The sequence below is a fragment of the Acinonyx jubatus genome, chromosome C1 (assembly GCF_027475565.1).
Source record: "Acinonyx jubatus isolate Ajub_Pintada_27869175 chromosome C1, VMU_Ajub_asm_v1.0, whole genome shotgun sequence".
Taxonomy (NCBI): Eukaryota; Metazoa; Chordata; class Mammalia; order Carnivora; family Felidae; genus Acinonyx; species Acinonyx jubatus.
In genome coordinates, this window is record NC_069381.1 from 209,166,390 (window position 1) to 209,185,079 (window position 18,690).

The 18,690-nt window shown below is 44.9% G+C and overlaps 1 protein-coding gene across 22 annotated transcripts in view; it reads left to right on the forward strand.

Moving 5' to 3' along the window:
- LOC106972311 (nuclear body protein SP140) overlaps positions 1-18,690 on the forward strand; it is a 65,458-nt gene that overhangs the window by 12,078 nt on the left and 34,690 nt on the right. For 12 of the 22 annotated variants that reach the window (XM_027048376.2, XM_015069238.3, XM_015069235.3 and 9 more), the window contains 4 exons: positions 2,654-2,863; positions 12,324-12,407; positions 14,814-14,945; positions 17,053-17,136. In XM_027048376.2, the coding sequence (XP_026904177.1) occupies position 2,863; positions 12,324-12,407; positions 14,814-14,945; positions 17,053-17,136 (301 nt within the window). In that variant the 5' untranslated portion in view covers positions 2,654-2,862. The remainder of the gene's footprint in view (positions 1-2,653; positions 2,864-12,323; positions 12,408-14,813; positions 14,946-17,052; positions 17,137-18,690) is intronic. The other 10 variants (XM_015069237.3, XM_027048310.2, XM_027048318.2 and 7 more) reach the window with 6 other exon arrangements.

The window sequence follows — 18,690 nt, forward strand, 5'->3', positions numbered from 1 at the left end:
TGGGAATAAACCATCTCCCAAGTGTTTACACCTTTTAGAATTACCAAGAAGACTCCCAAGATATCATCGGCAAAGGGAACCATTTTTCAAGTAAGAATCAGAATTACAAAGCTTTTTCAGTTTCAACATTATGGGTCACCTGGGTGGCTCAGACGGTGAAGCCTCCCATTCGGCTCCAGTCATGATCTCACGGGGTTTCGTGGGTTCGAACCCCACATGGGCCTCTGCATTCCCTGGCAGTGCTGAGCCTGCTTGGAATTCTCTCTGTCTCCCTGTCCCTCTCTCTCTGTCTCTCTCTGTCCCTCCCCCTCTCGATCTGTCTCTGTCTCTCTCAAAAATAAATAAGTAAACTTAAAGAAAAACATTAAAAAAAATTGGTTTTCCCAGGCACGGCCATAATGTTTGAAATGCAGGGGCCTTACAGGTCTCCGTGTACGGATAACACGTACGCAGGCAAGTTTAGATACAGAACGATGAGTCCTTGTTTTGAATATACACACAAGTCTCTATATTCAACAGGAGAAAAACACATATTCCTGTGACTGTTGTTAATTGAAACTGGACCATAGGGGTGGGTGTCTTTGAGCTAATTTTATTATGTGAAATGTCACTCATTCCTGCCCCTGTGGGATGGAGAACTCTGCCTCTCTTCCACCTTCCTTGAGATTTCTTCCGGTTGTCGGTAGCTAAGAAGACTTGCTGTCCCACTGCTCTCTCCACACTCAGCACCACACATCTTATTCAAGCTTCCCCAAATCCTGTAAATAGATACTATTATTACTTCCGTTCTGGCAACGGAATCTCAGAAAGTTGGCCAAGGTTAGAGCAAGTAGCAAACCAGGATTTGTTAGCAAGTAACCTGCATCCAGAGCCTACACCTGACTTTGTGAAGGTTCGTTATGGAATGGGCGAATTGAACGCGCTTTTGCAAAACTAGACCTTACCTTCCCTGTTTATAGTACCACACGGTGGGGTCAGTAAACAATCTGGAATCACCAAGAATGACCTGGCTCCGTCTGATAGAGGCAAACAGACAACAGAACACGTTAGGCAGGAGACTGTGAGGAGGAGTTTTCAGAGGTGATAACCAAGCTGTTCTTGAAAAAGAGTAGGCTTTTGCTAGGCAGAGACTATTCAACTAGTGTTTTGCTTACATAACATTATGTAGCAGAATAGCGTGATTTGCGTGGTTTCATCTAAGTCTGTGATTTTAGCTATATAACATATGGTGGAATCTCAAGAAACACACCAGACAGAATAGGATAAAGGGAAAGAACCCTGGGGCAGAGGTCAAGAGACCTTTTCTGCTTTGATGCCCGATTGTATGCACTATATGCATTCTTTTAACTGCAGAAAATACTTCCTAACATAGACAAAACAAAATTAAGTTGGCTTTACACCCGTATTGGCTGACATTTCGACGTATGACAATACTTGGGGTCTACACAGGTATAGAGGAAAAACTTGTGAAATCCTGGCAGGACTGTAAACTGACAAATCATTTTGAAAGAGAAGTTAGCAACCTAGAAGTTGGAAGGTATCGTACCCCAGTACTGGGCAATTCTCTTCTAGGTACAAATGCTAAAAAATTCTTGTTACATGCACATAAGGAGCTATAACCAAGGGTGTTTACCACAATACTACTCATAATAGCAAAAAAATTGGAATAGACCTAAACATTTACCAGTAAAGGATTGTTAGGCAAATATTGTCTCTATTTATGTAAAATATTACTGCACAGCAATTAAAATGCCCTGGTTTGACTTAAAAATATCAATGTGGACACATTTAAATAAACAATACATGGAAAAAAGGCAAATACAGGCATACCTTGTTTAAAAAAAAACTTGCTCTTCGGTGGTAGGTTCTGTGATATTCTCTTCATTGGCTTTTTATTTTTTTTTGTCTGTAAACTTTTTAAAACAAACAGTCTGTATTAGTCAGGGTTCTCCAGAGAAACAGAAAAGACAAAATGTGTGTGTGTGTGTGTGTGTGACAGAGATTTATTGTAAGGAATGAGCTCACGTGAATATAGACGCTGGCAATTCCAAATCTGCCCTGTGGGCCGGCAGACTGGAGCCCCAGCAGAGTCGATGGTGCAGTTCCCATCTGAAAGCAGTCTATTTGTGAATTCCTTCCTACAAGGAGAGGTCAGTCTTTTTGCTCTAGGTGGGCCTTCAACTGATTGTATGAGGCCCACCCACATTATGGAGGGCCTGCTTGCTCAGAGCCATCCAGTTGAAATGATCATCTCATCCCCCAACACCCTTCAAGTGAGAAGGAAAGCCTGTAAGAACAGATAAAGAAGGCCAGCCAAATGTCCCAGGCTGGATACCCCGTTTGCATGCTCTTTGCTTCTGTAATCTTGCTTACCTCTTCCATCAGCCACTGTCCCCATAGTGTCCCCCCTGTTTCCCTTGAGTCCCTGCAATCCCACCTACCTGTGCAGCTGATAGAAAGTTTCCAAGTACCTGGAATCTAGCCCAGCATAAAAGAAGGCCAGCACCGGGGCTCGGGGCTCAGCCTTTGGAGGTGACTCTGCCGGGCCAGCGCCAGTGCAAAATAAACAGTCTTTTCTGATTCCCCAAGCGCGTGTTGCTTGTCTCTTCCTGTGTGCCAAGTATTGCTGTAACACTTTTGGTGCATTGGCCAGGAAGACGACAGCCACGCTGACCCCTTGAGCCACCGTTGTCAGTGAGCAGCGGAGAGGCCACTTATTGTGGGCCCCCGCCACGGAAAGGAAGGCGCACCGACATTGATTTCACCGGACCCCCACCATCGCCGGGCCCAGCAGTACGGCCACTACTGCACTCGAACGGACTCCAGGGGGAACAGAAAAGACCTGTCCCAGGACGTTGGAACAGTAAGTGTCCCCGGGGACTTCAGACCGGAATGCAGGCTCACCCCTGAGGCAGAAGGGGAGCTTAATCACCTCCAGGGCAACGTAGTCACTGAATAGAACAGAGAAGTCCTGGGTGGAAGTCTGCGATCTGTCTGAATGTGTGTTGAGTGCCAATGTGTGTGAGTGCCCGTACTTCGTGGAGCCTGAGTGGGTCCTACTCTGCGATTCTGTGATGATCTCATACGGCTCAAGGCAGAGTCAGGTCTGCAGAGGCCTGATCTGAGTCAGGGGTTTATACCCCTGCCAATGCTAAGAGGCATTCAATCCCCACGAGGGGCGTGGCCAGGCAGATGAACCGACCTCTTCCCCGTTTGTCCTGCGACACAGTTCATTGGGAGGGACCCATCTAGGATACCAGGATGGGGAAAATTCCTCAAAATCAACTATTTTGGAATGTATGATTAAGAATTTTAAACAGGGAGGGGCCCTGAGGGGGGCTCAGTTGGTTAAGCATCTGACTTCAGCTCAGGTCATGATCTCATGGCTTGTGAGTTCGAGCCCCGCATCGGGCTCTGTGCTTACAGTTCAGAGCCTAGAGGCTGCTTCAGATTCTGTGTCTCTCTCTCACTGTCTGCCCCTCCCTGCTCATGCTCTGTCTCTCAAAAATAAATAAGCATTAAAAAAAAATTTTGAAAAAGAATTTTAAAAAGAGATTTTCAGGTGACTATGGGTCAAACTGACCCATGGGAAATTATGCACCCTCTGCGAATTAGAATGGTCTACGTTCTGTGTAGGCTGGCCCCCTGAGGGCACCCTAGAGGTTCCCACGGTCTGAGCTGTTTATAAGGTAATTACTGGGGACCCTAGCCATCCAGATCAATTCCCATACATTGACCAATGGCTGGAAATAGCCCAAGTCAAGCTTCTTTGGGTCCAGTTCTGCATTAATAGTAAGTGACAATGTAAGGTTTTAGTGGCGCAGGCCGGAAAGAAGACCTCACAGCAAAAAAACCCCACCGCCCCATCCTCCAAGAAAATTCAGAAGTCCTTCCTTTCAACCACCATATGCCCCCAGGACCCCGTCAGTTGAGGGAGGGGAGCCTCAGGTGCCTGAAAGTTCACCCCTGTCGGTTTCGCCTCTGCCAGTGGCCAATCTGCCCCAACAGGGACATCTGAACCGGTAGGCAGATACCTTAGGTCCTCGACTCAAGGTCCAAGGCCCCCAACAGCAAGCAGATGCCATTGCAGGTGACTAGGGGGTCCCCAGGAAATAGGCTTCAATGGGACCCTACAAGAGGGGGCATCAGCTTTCTATCAACCATTCTCCACTACTGACCTCCTCAATTGGAAACACTACAGGCTGCCCTGCTCTGAAAAGCTGTAGGTGATGAGAGATCTAGAATCCAGATTCCAGATTCACTGCCCTGCCTGGGTTGACTGTAAGCAGCTTCTGCTCACTCTTTTCAACATGGAAGAGCACCGATGAGTCATCACCAAAGCAAAAAAAAAAAAAAAAAAATGGCTCCAGACTCAGGCACCAGATGGACAACTAGAAGTTGAAGCTTGGGCACAGGAGGCTATGCCCAAAGAGTATCCCTGCTGGGACCCAAACACAGAAGCCGGAAGGGCCAGATTAGAAAGATACCGACTCTCCTCCCTCCAAGGAGTAAAAGCAGGGGCCAAAAAGCCCACCAACATGGCAAAGGTATCTGAGGTCCTCCAAAAGCCAGAAGAGAGCCAGCTGACTTCTGGGAAAGATTATGTGAAGCCTTCAGAGTTTATATCCATTCGACCCAGAAGCCCCCGAAAACCAGTGCGTGGTCAATGCTGCCTTTGTGGGACAGGCCCAAAGTGACCTTAGACAGAAGCTCCAAAAGTTGGAAGGATTCGCTGGAAAAGAATGCTACTGAACTGATGGAAATCGCCAACAAAGTTTTTGTAAATTGGGACTGAGCTGCCAGAAAGGAGGCAGACTGAAGAACGAAACAAAAGGCAGTTCTCCTGGCCGTGGCCTTGGGAAGACCACCGCATCTGGAATGGACCCCACACACGAGGGATTCAAGAACAAAAAAGAAGGGTGCCACTGGGATGGGATCAATGTGCCTGCTACAAAGAATTTGGACACTGGAAAAATGAATGCCCGGCTGCCAAAAGGGAAAACCGAAAACTTCCACTCCAGTCAGCTGCTACCAACCAGAACCACCCAAGGCTGACCTGATCGGACAGGCAGGAATGGACTCTGATTAGGAGAGACCAGGCTCTATTCAACTGGGCCCCCATGAGCCCATGGTGAAAATGAAGGTAGGCGGCCAGAAAATAGACTTCATGGTTGACCCTGGGGTTGAGCACTCTGTGATGACACACAAGGTGGCACCTCTGTCGGCTTGAGAAGTCACCATCGTAGGAGCCACTGGGATGCAAACCCGAAGGCCATTTTGTGGTCCTGACAATGCTGGCTGAGGGGTCACCAAGTAGTGCATGAATTCTTGTATTTACCCAACTGCCTGGTCTCACTGTTAGGTAGAGATCTCCTAGCCAAGCTGGGAGCAGAAATACTTTCACTTCAGATGAAAAGACACAACTGTGCCTAAATGCAAAGGCCCAACCCACGATTTTATCCTTGACGATATCATAGGAAGAAGAATGGAGGTTACGTATTTCTCCTCCCAGTGAGCCAACCGTGGCCCCCGAGGTAGAAGCTGAGTTCCCTTCAGTTTGGGCAGAAGAGAACCTCCCTGGTCTGGCAAAAAACCACCCCCCAATATTAATTGACCTAAAGCCTGGGACCCAACCTGTCAAAATATGCCAATATATGGCCCCATGGGAGGCACACCTGGGGACCCAGACACACTTAAACAGGCTACTCAAATGGAGATTTCTAAAAGGATGGCAGTCCCCACGGAATACTCCCCTGATGCCTGTGAAAAAGCCTGGGACAAATGATTACCACCCTGTACAGGACCCAAGAGCCATCAATGAAGCAGTCATAATGCTACATTCAGTGTTTCCTAACCCATACACTCTACCAGGACTCATACCCTCTGAGGAAGGATAGTTCACAGGTCGAGATTTAAAGGACACCTTCTTCTGTCTCCAGCTAGAGCCTAATAGGCAACCCCTATTTGTCTTTGAGTGGGAAAACCCTGCCACAGAAACAAAGGAACAATTCGCTTGGACCAGACTGCCTCAAGGATTCAAAAATCCACCAACCTTGCTCAGTGGGGCCTGGCATCTGACTTAGCCAGGTTTCCAGGACAGGACCTAGTATGTGTCCTCCTCCAATATGTGGATGATTTCTTGCTAGCCAGTCCCACGCAGACCCAATGCTGGGAGGGAACCATGGCCCTACTCAAGCCACTACCAGAGGTGGGATGCTGGATGTCAATGAAAAAGGCACAGATTTGCCAACAGGAAGTTAAATATTTGGGCTTCAAACTTACCCAAGGCAAATGGATGCTGGGAGCCAAAAGGAAACAGGCAGTCTGTGCCATTCCAGTTCCCACTACCTGCCGGCACGTCTGAGAGTTTCTGGGAGCAGCAGGATTCTGTCGGATATGGATGCCAGGGTTCTCAGAGTTGGCCAGACCTCTATATGAGACACTAAAGGGGGAAGAAAGGGGATCCCTTTTCTGGGGCCCTAATCAAGAAAAGGTGTTCACAGACATAAAAATGAAATTCACAGAGGCACCAGCCTTGGGACTCCCAGATGTATCACGAGATTTCAACCTGTTCATGCATGAAAACAATGCGGGTGGCCCTGGGGGTTCTAACCCAGGAATTGGAACCTGGCAGAGACCAGTGGCATACCTTTCAAAACAGATTGACTCAGTTGCAGCGGGATGGCCACCTGTTTGAGGGCACTGGCAGCCACCACACTTTCAATCAAGGAAGCAGACAAACTCACATTGGGGCAAAACCTAAACATTGAGGTTCCCCATTCAGTTATTACCCTGACGGATGCCAGGGGGAAACACTGGTTAACTCATGTTTGGATGACACAATATCAGGGACTACTATGTGAAAACCCATGAGTAAGATTGGAAGCCATAATAACCCTAAATCTTGCCACTTCCTGGCCCGCAGCAGTGGGGCTCCCCAGAGCATGATTACCTAGAGGTACTTGATGAGGACCAGTCTAGTCAACCTGACCTATCAGACAGGCCCTTATGAAATTCTGACCTCATCCTATACACAGACAGCAGCAGCTTCATGAGCGAAGGCAAAAGATATGCTGGCTATGCAGTAGTCTCTGATTTTGGGTTCACAGAAGCAAAGGTCCTTCCACAAGAATGGTCAGCCCAAACATCAGAACTGTGGGCCATAATGAGAGCACTAGAACTCAGTAAAGACAAATGACCAACATATACACTGACTCACTCTGTGCCTTCACCACTCTACACGTACATGGGGCTCTATACAAGGAGAGAGGACTTTTGGTAGCAAGAGGAAGAGAAATAAAAAATCAGGAAAGAATCCTAAAACTATTAAGAGCAGTCTGGGAACCAAGGGAGGTAGTAGTCATCTACTGCAAGGGACACCAAAGAGGAAAGGACTCAGTGTCAGAAGGTAACCGATGGGCAGATGCCGCAGCTAAACAAGCAGCAGAAAGACAAACAACACCCTCAAAAATCATGCTGGTCCAGGAACTGCCAACTTCCCCAAGGCACACAATCCAAGAAACAAAACAGGCACAACAGGAAAAAGGAAGCCAGACAAAAGAAGGATGGTGGATACTTCCAGATCAAAGAGTCTATACCAGAGCAGCTAGCCCACCAAGTGGTTCTCCAACAGCGTGAGCTCACCCACCTGGGAAAAACTGCCCTTGAAAGCTTATTACAATGTACTTGCTCAGCTCCCATCCCTCTGTGCCTCGATCTCTCAATGCTTCCTCTTCAGCACTCAAAATAACACCAAACAAGCCCCTACTGGGCCCACGGGAATCCGACACTATGGTCAGGCACCCTTTGAAGATTTGGAGGTAGACTTTACCAAAATAAGACCCAGTGGAGGATACAAATATCTTCTGGTACAGGTATGGAATGTCATTAACCATAGGATCAGACAATGTCCGAGCTTTTGTGGCCAAGGTGGTGCAACAAGCAGCCCAAACCCTAGGTATCCAATGGAGCTTACATGCAGCCTACTGGCTCCAGAGTTCAGGGAAAGTGGGCCATCTGAACTGGACCCTTAAATCACAGTTTAAGTAAATCATGGCAAAACTATGTCAGGAAATTAACTTGCCCTGACCAGATATACTACCCCTAGCTCTTTTCCTAGCATGTTGTATACCCCAGACAAAAACAGGATTCTCCCTATTCGAGATCCTATATGGAAAGCCCCCTTCACTAGTCAAATTCAAGGGCGACCTGACAGAGCTAGGGAATTTAGAAATACAAAAACAAGTACAAGGATTAAGGAAAACTATATTTGAGATACATAGATGGGTGACAGACAGGATTACCCATTTCCCTAGGAGTAACTGGGCACCCTCGCAAACCTGGGGATCAGGTTTGGATAAAAGATTGGAAAAGGAGACCAGTCAAACCTACCTGGAAGGGACCCTATTTAGTTGTGCTAACCGTGCCCACAGCCATCAAGGTTGTAGGACTAACCGCCTGGATCCACCATTCTTGAGTAAAGGCAGCCCATCTGTCACCTGACAACCACTTTGAATGCTAACCAAAACAATCCTCTACAGATCATTCTTAAGAAGACAGCGGATAATCAGCAGCCAGCAGCCAATACCTGAGAACTTTCTGTAACCAGAAGCTTGAGGAAATCACCAAGCGACTTAAATGAACTACAGCAAATCGTTGTCTCTCGAATTTCATTGTCATTCCCTACCTATTTCTCTTTCCATACTGGTTGTTATACTCTTTGCTGTGGGGCTTACCCAAGGTAGTCCCTCAGATTGGCACCTCAGTCACAAACCTTGTTAGCCTTCCTCTACTTACTAGTGTCAGGATGCCTTATTCTCCTTAGATGTATACGTATGTATATATGTGTGTGTACGTATGTATATGTATATGATCTGAGTTGTGATTGATGTCCTTCTCTGTATGTTTGTTTTCTGCCTTTATATCCCCAGGGTGGAATCACTCCCACTGATGCTGAATCAGCCTTGTCTCCTATCCCCATTGTGTATATTCCCGTTCCTAACATTCTCAAAAGGGATCTTTTCATCTTACCAACCGTGTTCTTGTTCCACTTACTACTGTCCCTCTTGGAACTTTCCTCCCTGACTGGAGGGATGTGTCAAAGCATCTTCTGCTGTCTTTTGCCTCCAGGAGGGACAGCCTTATGTTACAGGCCCAGATTGCCCTGACTGTTACCCTGCTCTCCCTCCCTCTGCTCGTATTCCCTCCCCTGTTGCTCCTCCCCCTGTTCCTACTCCCCCTCTTGCTCCTTCGGGCCTAAAGGATGAGATAATACTACCACCATGCCCCTGTGCCACTGTTTACCCCCACATGCCAGGAAGATGTTATGATGCCAGGAGGATTACTCCCTGTAACAGAAACAGGAGAACTTACTGGATGGGAAAATTAAAAATGAGACGCTACTGGGGGCTGCCTGATCCGACCTGCCCTGATATCCCCCATGACTGTTGGGTCACCTCTGACCCAACCTATTGGCCTCTACCTACACTTGAATCGGGCAGACCAGTTGCTTTAGATCCCCACCTGGACCAGATGTTGAGTGCAACCCATTGCCCCCTCAATGATACCAATCCCAGCCTGGCCAGAGCCTGCTGGCTCTGCTTGTCCACAGGACCCCCTCTTTACGCAGCTACTCTGATAACACAGGCAACTATAAATGTTACCTTGTTAGCTAAAGACCCAGACCCCCACATGGTGAGACCTGTACTAACTGGAGTTGAACTGTCCCAAACAGCTCCCAGGTGCCTGAGAAACAAAATGCGAACAGAGCCAGTTGGCAATCTGACCATCGGCCAGTGCAACCAGACTCTTGACAGTCAAGAACATAGTCATCTTCCTACAACCCAACACTGGTGTTGTCCCCTCTCAGGGCTTTTCTTTGTATGTAGGACAGATGCCTACCTGTGTCTACCAGCCATTTAGATGGGCATCTGGCCTTCCTTATTCCTCAGATAAGCATTGTTCCCAAGAGTCAGTCTCTTATAGTGCCCTTGGCAGTGTATACTCAATCAAAAAGAGCCATTCAAGTAATCCCCTGATGATTGCTTTTCTTGAGTGACTGCTACATGCCAGACACAGAGAGTACAGTTGTGAAGAAAATACACATGACCCGTGTCCTCATGAAACTTACAATTAGTGGGGGTGACAGATGTTAACCAAGTAACCCCACAATAATTGCTCAGCCAGGACCTGAATTTGCTGAAACATAGGATTTGAATCTCTACTTTTTTGGGGGAGTGGGGGGGGGGAAGGCATGAAGTATATGCTTTTGTAAGAAAGGAGGAAGCATCTCTGTTACTTGTAGACATGTTCAAAGATTAAGAGATTTTCTTTGTCTTAGAAAATTTGTCACTTGGTGCAGTTGTGTGCCAACTGACTTCTCCAGACAAACAGTGGAGATGTCACAAGAGAAGCCCAGGAAATACCCAAGGCTTGGGGAGGGGAAGCTTGTGAAAGCCACCGAGCATGAGCAAAACAGTGGACTGACAGAATGGTGTGGCTGAAAATACCGCCTGGGAGGGAATGTTTGGAAGCTAATTCTGAGAAGGGAAGTTGGTTGGGGATTTTTGAGGGTCCAACGCCCAGTGCCAAGAGATTTGAAGTTTATTATTTGGGAAATAAAGAGGTAGTTAAGGATTTTTAAGCAGAGAAAAAGTAAAAGAAGTCAATATAAAGAATGGGATGTGCTGATTTGTGAAAAACGTATCTTGTTGAAAATAAAAGCGATCGTATTTCCATGCTATGATGTATCCAAGTCAGAAAAAGGAATAAAGGAAGTCAAATACCTGGTCATAAATTTGAAGTTAGCGTTATACGTGTAACCAGGATGGCCCCAGATCATGGTTATGAAGGAATGGCAGTTACTGTTACTACTCACATCGCAGGGGCTCAAATCCTCTCCGTGCACTGTGGGGATCCCCTTCCCTGGGCCTCAGCACCCACATCACGTGTGTTAGCTTTTGGGGCTCCCTGTGCTGAGGCTCACGGCAGCACTGTCCACCTGCCCCCAGGGAGGTCACTACTGGCATCTCCTAGACCCTGGTGTTCAAGGGACCTGCAGGTCAGTAGCCCAAAGCCAAGAAACTGGTAGGAGGGCTGTACAATGTGCAGAGGAACACCTGTGCTTGGGCCGCCCTCTGTGTTCCCAAGACCTCTGACTCACACAGCATTTGCCCCCATGTCCTCCTTCAGACAAGAATATGGCAGCTGTACCAGTAGGTGACCCAGGAAGTTTGCCTGGACAAGGAGTCAACATGTCCTGGGGATGGCAGAAGCATCTGTTGTTCCAATAAAACCTTTCTACCTTCACCCCCACCCTACTGCCCCGACCCTGCAGTGGGTATTGCCTCCAGGAGGTGTGCTCTGGACAGCTGTCTTTCTTGGCCAGCATCTTTCTCTATTTCTTGGACTTTTTCCCTCATGTTTTGTCAGTCTTCCTTTTCCATCTGTCTTTGCTGAGGTACCTTGAAATGCAGCTGTGAGGCGGGGGTGCCCTGAGCTGGTTTTCTGCATGTCGTGTGATCACTTTCTGGGTCACTGGTACAGCTGTGATATTCACTTTCTGTTGTGCCTTTCAAACAATATGCACTTCTTGTTCGCGCCTTACAGAGTGTCTTGTTGTTACCTGTATCTCTCCCCACCCATCCCACCCCAGGAAAATGCTAGTTCCTCTTCACTGTTGTGTTTCTTTGTAACCAGCTCATTTTCCTTCCCTGATCTAAGATCCCCTTCCTCTCTCCCTTCTTCCCTTCCCTTTCCTTCATTTGCTCTTTCTTTCTCTCTTCCTTCCTTCCTTTCTTTCTTTCTTTCTCTTTCTCTCTGTCTCTTTATTTCTCTCTTTCTCTCTCTCTTTCTTCTCTCATTTCTTTGTTGTTTCTTTTCTTTAAAACCTCCATCCTTAAAAGATGTTGGGGATTTCTTTTTTTATATAGGTCTATTTCTCTATAAACTACTTTTCTCTGGCTGAAATGCCTCTGCTTCTTCTCTCTTCCTAGTTGCACGTAGAACTTACAAAACACAGTCCATATATATTATTTATTTTTGATGAGCTTTCATTGGTTTCTGGTCAGTCTAAACTATTTACAACTTTTCCATCATCCATCCTTTAAGTCCTGTGAGGCACATCTTGATGTAGAGCAGATGTAGGATTCCAGGAGCAGCATCAGTCTCTCGTCCTGTGAGACCCACTGAAGCCCAGGGTTCCCTGAGGGCTGGGAGGCTCCTGCTGAACTGCCAGAGTCAAGGCTGTGCCAGGTGTGTAGTTGTGAGAGGAAGCACCTGGTCACCGCCGGAGGGCTCTAACTGCCTTTCCTTACTCTTCCCAGTGATTTATGACAACTTCCATTATGAAGCCATTGATGAAGAAGAGACAAAGGAGATGCTCCACTTCCAAGTGCACCATAAGCTAGGTACTTGTGACTCAATAGAGACTTGTTCTTTCATCTGCTGAGCAGAAAGGCGAGCAGAGATCAGGGGACCGAGATTCTGGGTGGACAGTGCACCGTGGGGAGGGGCACAGAAAGAGATGGGGAGCCAGACCACGGATGGCGATATGGGATCCCGACTAACCCACCAGGGGTGGAATCCAAAAATTTTGCCAGGCAGATAAGACCACTCAGAATATGGAACGGGAACGCGCAAGAGCAGGTCTTACTGTGACCATGAGGCAGAATTAAGGGGAGGAGCTGACAGTGGTTAACTGTGAGTTAGACATTCAGTAGATCTGGGAAGTGGTAAGGTCTGCCACCAGGTAACAGGTCCAAAGAGAAAGGCAAGAAGGAACTGCTATAAATGCTTCTGCTAATAAAAGAAAAGAGGGAGAGGGAGGGTTGTAATTATGTGCAGAAGAGAACATGGAAGGAGTGGTACTGTGTAGAAAAGAGAGGAAAATGGGAAGTAGTGTAAAGGGGGAAAGAGAATTAATGGCAGTAATCACTTTAACAGTGACAACGGTAGTGATACAGACCTTTCTCAGACCGCTACGCATAAGGTCAACCCTTCCCATGAGGCAAAATATTCCTCACATATGAACTATATACTTAAAAAAATTTTTTTAATGTTTGTTTATTTTTGATCAAGATTGAGAGAGCAGGGGGGGTAGCAGAGAGAGAAAAAGACAGAGGATCTGAAGTAGGCTGTTCACTGACAACAGAGAGCCCAATGTGGGGCTTGAACTCATGAATCATGAAATCATGACCTGAGCCAAAGTCAGACACTTAACCAACTGAGCCACCCAGGTGTCCGTGAACTATGTACTTTTGTAAACAATAGCCACCGTTTCTGGCTTTTCAATCGTTCTTTTGTTCCTATTCTTAACAATAATTAATTGTTAAATTATAACATATACACCATTAATACTGAAAATTATGATTTCTTGCTAAGTTACTATAACTCTGTTTTCCCTTTACAAGTACTCCTCATAACAACCCTATCATAGGGTTTTGTTATTCCCATTTTCCAGAAGAAACTGAGGCGTGAGGATGGTTAGTGATTTGTGCAAGGTCACCTGACTGATCTAGGACGCGAACCCTCTCCGACGTGCCAGCCAAGGGCAAACATGCTGAGGCTTTGCTGCTGGGCTTCACCTCTGGCTCTACCTCTGGCTTACTTGGGCGAGTTACTTAATTTCTGTGTTCCAATGCATAAATTGGAGCTATAAATCTGTATGTCTATAAATCTATTCTAAAATAAGGTTGTTGGAGAATTTAATGATTTAATTGATATGAAGCACTTATAATAATTTGTGGCACAAAGCAATTGTTATATGCTTACTACTTTTATTATAATGTGTTTCTGATTCCAACACCTGGACATTTAACAATGCTCCAAATTTGAAGACTTTTCTCCTCAGATGCCCACTGAAGAGAAAGTTATTTCTCAGACTAGAGTAGCAGTAAGTGAAACAGTGTTTAAGACCAAGAAAAGGTCTCTATCCTCAAGCCAAATGCCTACAAAGAATTATTTATTTGTTAAATGTTGATTTTCCCCCCTTGCAAATGATCAATGTAAGAAAAACCGCAGACTATAACCAGACTTATAGAATACCATTAACATATATCCTTTCATTTGTATTTATATCTCAGTATATATTTTTCCAATGTATTAATGCATTTATATAAAACTTGGATCTATTTTAATAATCACAGTTGTCACAAACTATGGGTCTGCATTTCTCTCTTGTCCAGCAAGAGAGCAGATGCAGAATTGAATACAAGAGAGGCTAATGTCTGGGAGGAGACAAGACCCCAGAGCAGAGGTTTTGTCTCCGTATTTATTGAGCTCACAAGATATTATCCACGTGGTGAACGAGAAGAAAACAAGATGTTACACACATGAACAAGGAGAAAACAATCAGACAGTAATTGTTAACTTGTCTATGTAAGAAGCAAAGGGTTTGGGAGGCAAGGGGAGTTTGTGATCAAAGTACAATAGTGTATTGGCATCCGATGGAAAGTACTTGTGATCCCATTACAATATCTCTCTAGCTAACCTCAGGCGTTTTTGCCCCGTGGTGGTGGCTTTCCGCCCTAAGTTTTTTTCTAACCCATTTATGTAAGTAGAACCTATTTCCCCACATGCAGTTATTCTTTTGAATGAAATAAAATTGCTAAAAACCTAAAAAGTACATTAAAAAGTACAAAGCATGTCAAAAATAATTCCAGAGATTCATCTACTGAGGCTAGTAGGAATGAGAATGGGATGGTAGAAGGGTCAGTGATAGTTATTAGAAAAGAGTAAAAGAGGCTCATCATGGAGGGGAGGGAAACAAATTCTTGAACATTCCTGATGTCATCTTGGTGATGCCCTGCTTGTAGCTGGAATCCCAGAGCAGCTCAGGGATGGACAACAGATGAACATAATGGAAGGAGATTCATCTCATGACCCAAATGACACCGTAAGAACTGAGGAAATGGAAAATAAATGTGCCCAAGAATTTGAACAAACAGGTAAGGTTGACTGGAAGTCCAATATTTTCCCGGGTGACTGTGAACTATGGCACATACAGGCAGAGGTACAAACTGTGGCATGTGTTCATAGTTTAGAAAGAAGGCTCCAAGGAGCCATGCGTGGGTCAGAGGCATAGACCAGAGCCTGAGGCAAAGAGACATTTATTTACCAAAAAAGGGTGTCTGGTTCCTATGGCAAAGCAAAGAAAGAAAAGACCACAGAGAGACAGGGAGGGTAGGATACTGGAATAGCATAGGCAGAGAGAGCTAAAAGAGAAAATCTAGAGATGTTCCATGGAAAAAAGAAACCTCCACTCCTACTTCACACCACCCACAAAAAGTAATTCACCTTGGATCACAAATTTACAAGTTAAGGCTAAAACTATAAAACTTCTACAGGAAAAAACAGTAAAGTACCTTTGCAAGCTTACGGTAGGCAAAAATTAATTATATAGAACACAAAAAACATGGATTACAAAAGAAAAACTTGGCAAACTAGACTTCGTCAAAATTAAAAACTTGTGCTTTTCTAATGACACCATTAAGAAAAAGCAGAAGCAAGTCAGAGAGAGGGAGAAAGTATTTGCAATACACACACCTGACAAAAGATTGTACCCAGAATAAAGAAGTCCTATGAACAAATAATAAGACACCTACTAATTCAAAAAATGGACAGAAGATTTGACCTGATAATTTCACTACAAACAATAGAAAATGGCCAGTAAGTATATAAACAAAGTGTTCAATGTCATTAATCATCAGGGAAATGCAAATTTGAACACACAAGTTACCATTTACTCCCTAAAATTGCTGAAATGAAAAAGACTGACAACACGTTGGTGAGAGAGTGGAGTGATTAGAACTCCATATGCATATTTTTAGTAAGAATGTAAGGCGATATGATCACGCTGGAAGACTATTTGTCAGTCCCTTATAAAGTTAAATGTAACCTGTGACTCAGTCATTTGACTCCTAGGTATCTTACTCATGAGAAATGAAAACTTATGTTCACATACAGATTTGTACAAGGATGCCTATAGTAGCTTTATTCCTACTAGCTAAAATATGGAAACATCCATAAATAAACTAACTATGATACATTTACAGAGTGGAATACTATTTAGCAATAAAAAGAAATGAACTAGGGGCACCTGGGTGGCTCAGTCGTTAAGCATCCGACTTCAGCTTAGGTCATGATCTTGCAGTGCATGAGTTCAAGCCTCACTTTGGGCTCTGTGCTGACAGCTCAGAGCCTGGAACCTGCTTCAGATTCTGTGTCTCTGCCTCTCTCTCTCTGCCCCTCCCCTGCTTACACTCTGTCTCCTGTCTCTCTCAAATATAAATAAACATTTTTTTTTTAAAAAAGGAATGAACTACTAGTATATGAAACAACCTGGATGAATCCCTAAAACATTATAGTTGACTCCTTAACATCTCAGGGGGCAGGGGCTCCAACCCCCTGCACAGTTGAAAATCCACATATAACTTTTGACTCTTCAGAAACTTAATTACTAATAGGCTACTGTCGACTGGATGCCTTTCCACTAAATAAGTGGTCTGTTAACACACATTTTTATGTTATAAGCATTCTATACTGTATTCTTATAATAAAGTAAGCTAGAGAAAAAATTTATTTACAATTCATAAGAAAGAAAATACAAGTGGACCCATGGAGTTCAGACCCATGTTGTTCATGAGTCCAATGTACATTGAGCAAAAGAAGCCAGTCACAAGCATACATACTGTGTAACCCTTTTTATATGAGCATCAGGACAGATAAGTACAGTTCCAGAAAGGAAGTTCTTCTTAACGGTGATAAAAATCAGAACAATGGCTGCTTACAGTGGGTGGAAACCGACTGGAAATCAGCATAAGGGAACTCTCTGGCATGGTGGAAATGTTCCAGATGTTGACTGTGGTGTTGGTTACACAGCTCTTTTACACTTACTTAAGTTAGGTGCATCTGCATGAAAAAGAGGCAAGCAAGATTTTGTTGAGTCCCAGGTGGGGTCCTTGGAGCTTGAATATCAGAGTTCAGCTTGAGCACACAGAGGTCTCTTCTCCGGTCACTGTCTAAATTCTGCCATTTTCTTGTCCTCTTCTTCAGAGTTCTGTGAACATTCACTTCTCCGAAAGAATAATTTCAGTGTGCCAGAAGAGAGACTCAACTTACTGTCATACGTGGGACAAGGTAACTATTATTCATGTTACAATTTGGTATTAAATCTTTATTTTCTTGTCTTCATGGGAGCAAAGGCTGCATTTTATCTCCTACCCCAGGTCTCTTCTAGTGTCTGCTTCTACTGGCCCTTACCTGCCCACAGATGTGACAGAGACTATGGGCAGAGAAATCTAAGCTCCTCAGTAGAGACAGTATTTGGTGATGAAGATTATAGAAAGAGAAAGTGGAAAAGGTAGCTAGGGGTAATAGAAAACAAATTACATAAAGAGATCCAATTTTCCAAAATGAACATAAACTCCAGGGTGGGGAAGGGGGATAATTTTCAGTTAACTTCAAGAGACCAACTGAGAGGAATTTGGAGGTAGCATGCCATGTCCAGTCCCCATGGGAAAACTCCCCCCTGGGGCTGGCCAGTGGGGTAGACCCCATACTGTAGTCAAAGTCCCAGAGTGGAGTGGTTGAGACAGCAAGAGTGGGGAGCCTGGAGGATGCCAGTGCACAGATAGACTGAAGGTCAAGGTAAAGTGGAAGAAACAGCAATGACAGGGAGGAAGCAGAGACATGGTAGAAAAGAGAGAAACTGAAATATGGCTCAAGGATCAGAGGTAAAAAGTGAGAGAAAACATAAGGAAAGAGAAATATGGAGAGGAAAGTAAGTACTAGGAAGTGGAGAAAGCCAGGGAAAAGCAAAGGCACTTATGCAGAGAAAGAGAGTAGATGGAAACTAGGTGAAAGGTAAACAGAGGATAAGGGGGAAGAGGAACAGGTTGGGATGCTGCAGGTTTGAGGCCAGAGCACTGGATAGAAATACCTTTGGACACAAAGGCTGACGACATTAGCTGCGAGTTTCCAGATGAAACTGTCCCTAATTATCAAAGTGACACTTACAAAATGTCACACTGCAATAAGCCTCTCCCTGAACATTCCAGTGATTCCCAAGACCAAACCTCCACCCTAGCTTATCTTCAGAGCTCATTTATCCGTGGACCTGAAGACCAGGGGCATGATAGATCCCTACACTGATATTAGTTCAAGAACCTGAAACTTGGCACTTCTAGAACTGAAAGCATTGTTCGCTCTTCATTGTTCAAGCTAGAGCCAATTCCTCAGCATTCTTTCCCTCATGATAGATCACTGCTGAACTGTGTTTTTTGAAGTTGGAAACCTAGCAGTTTGCCCCAGACTCCTCTTGCCCTCAATGACATGCCTGTTACTGCTCCAACATGGTCATTTCTTCTTCAGAATATCTCCCACCTGTCCACTGTCCATCTATCACATTCCCAGGGCAGAGTCTCTAATCTATGTCTCTGTCACTATTGTTGTTCTCAGAGGCAGACTTCTGCCTACCTCCTTCCTCCAAACTTATGCCCATTTAATGTATTATTTGCACTTCAACTAAATGGGGCATTTGAAAATAAAAATTAAATTGTATTACTTTCCTTCTAAGGAATAATAAGAAGTATTTCTTACTTTTAAGTACCCCAAGGATTAAATAAATGTTTCTTTCAATGGGGTCCAAGGTCACCTACAGTGAGCCACCTGCCTGTTTCTCCATCCTCATCA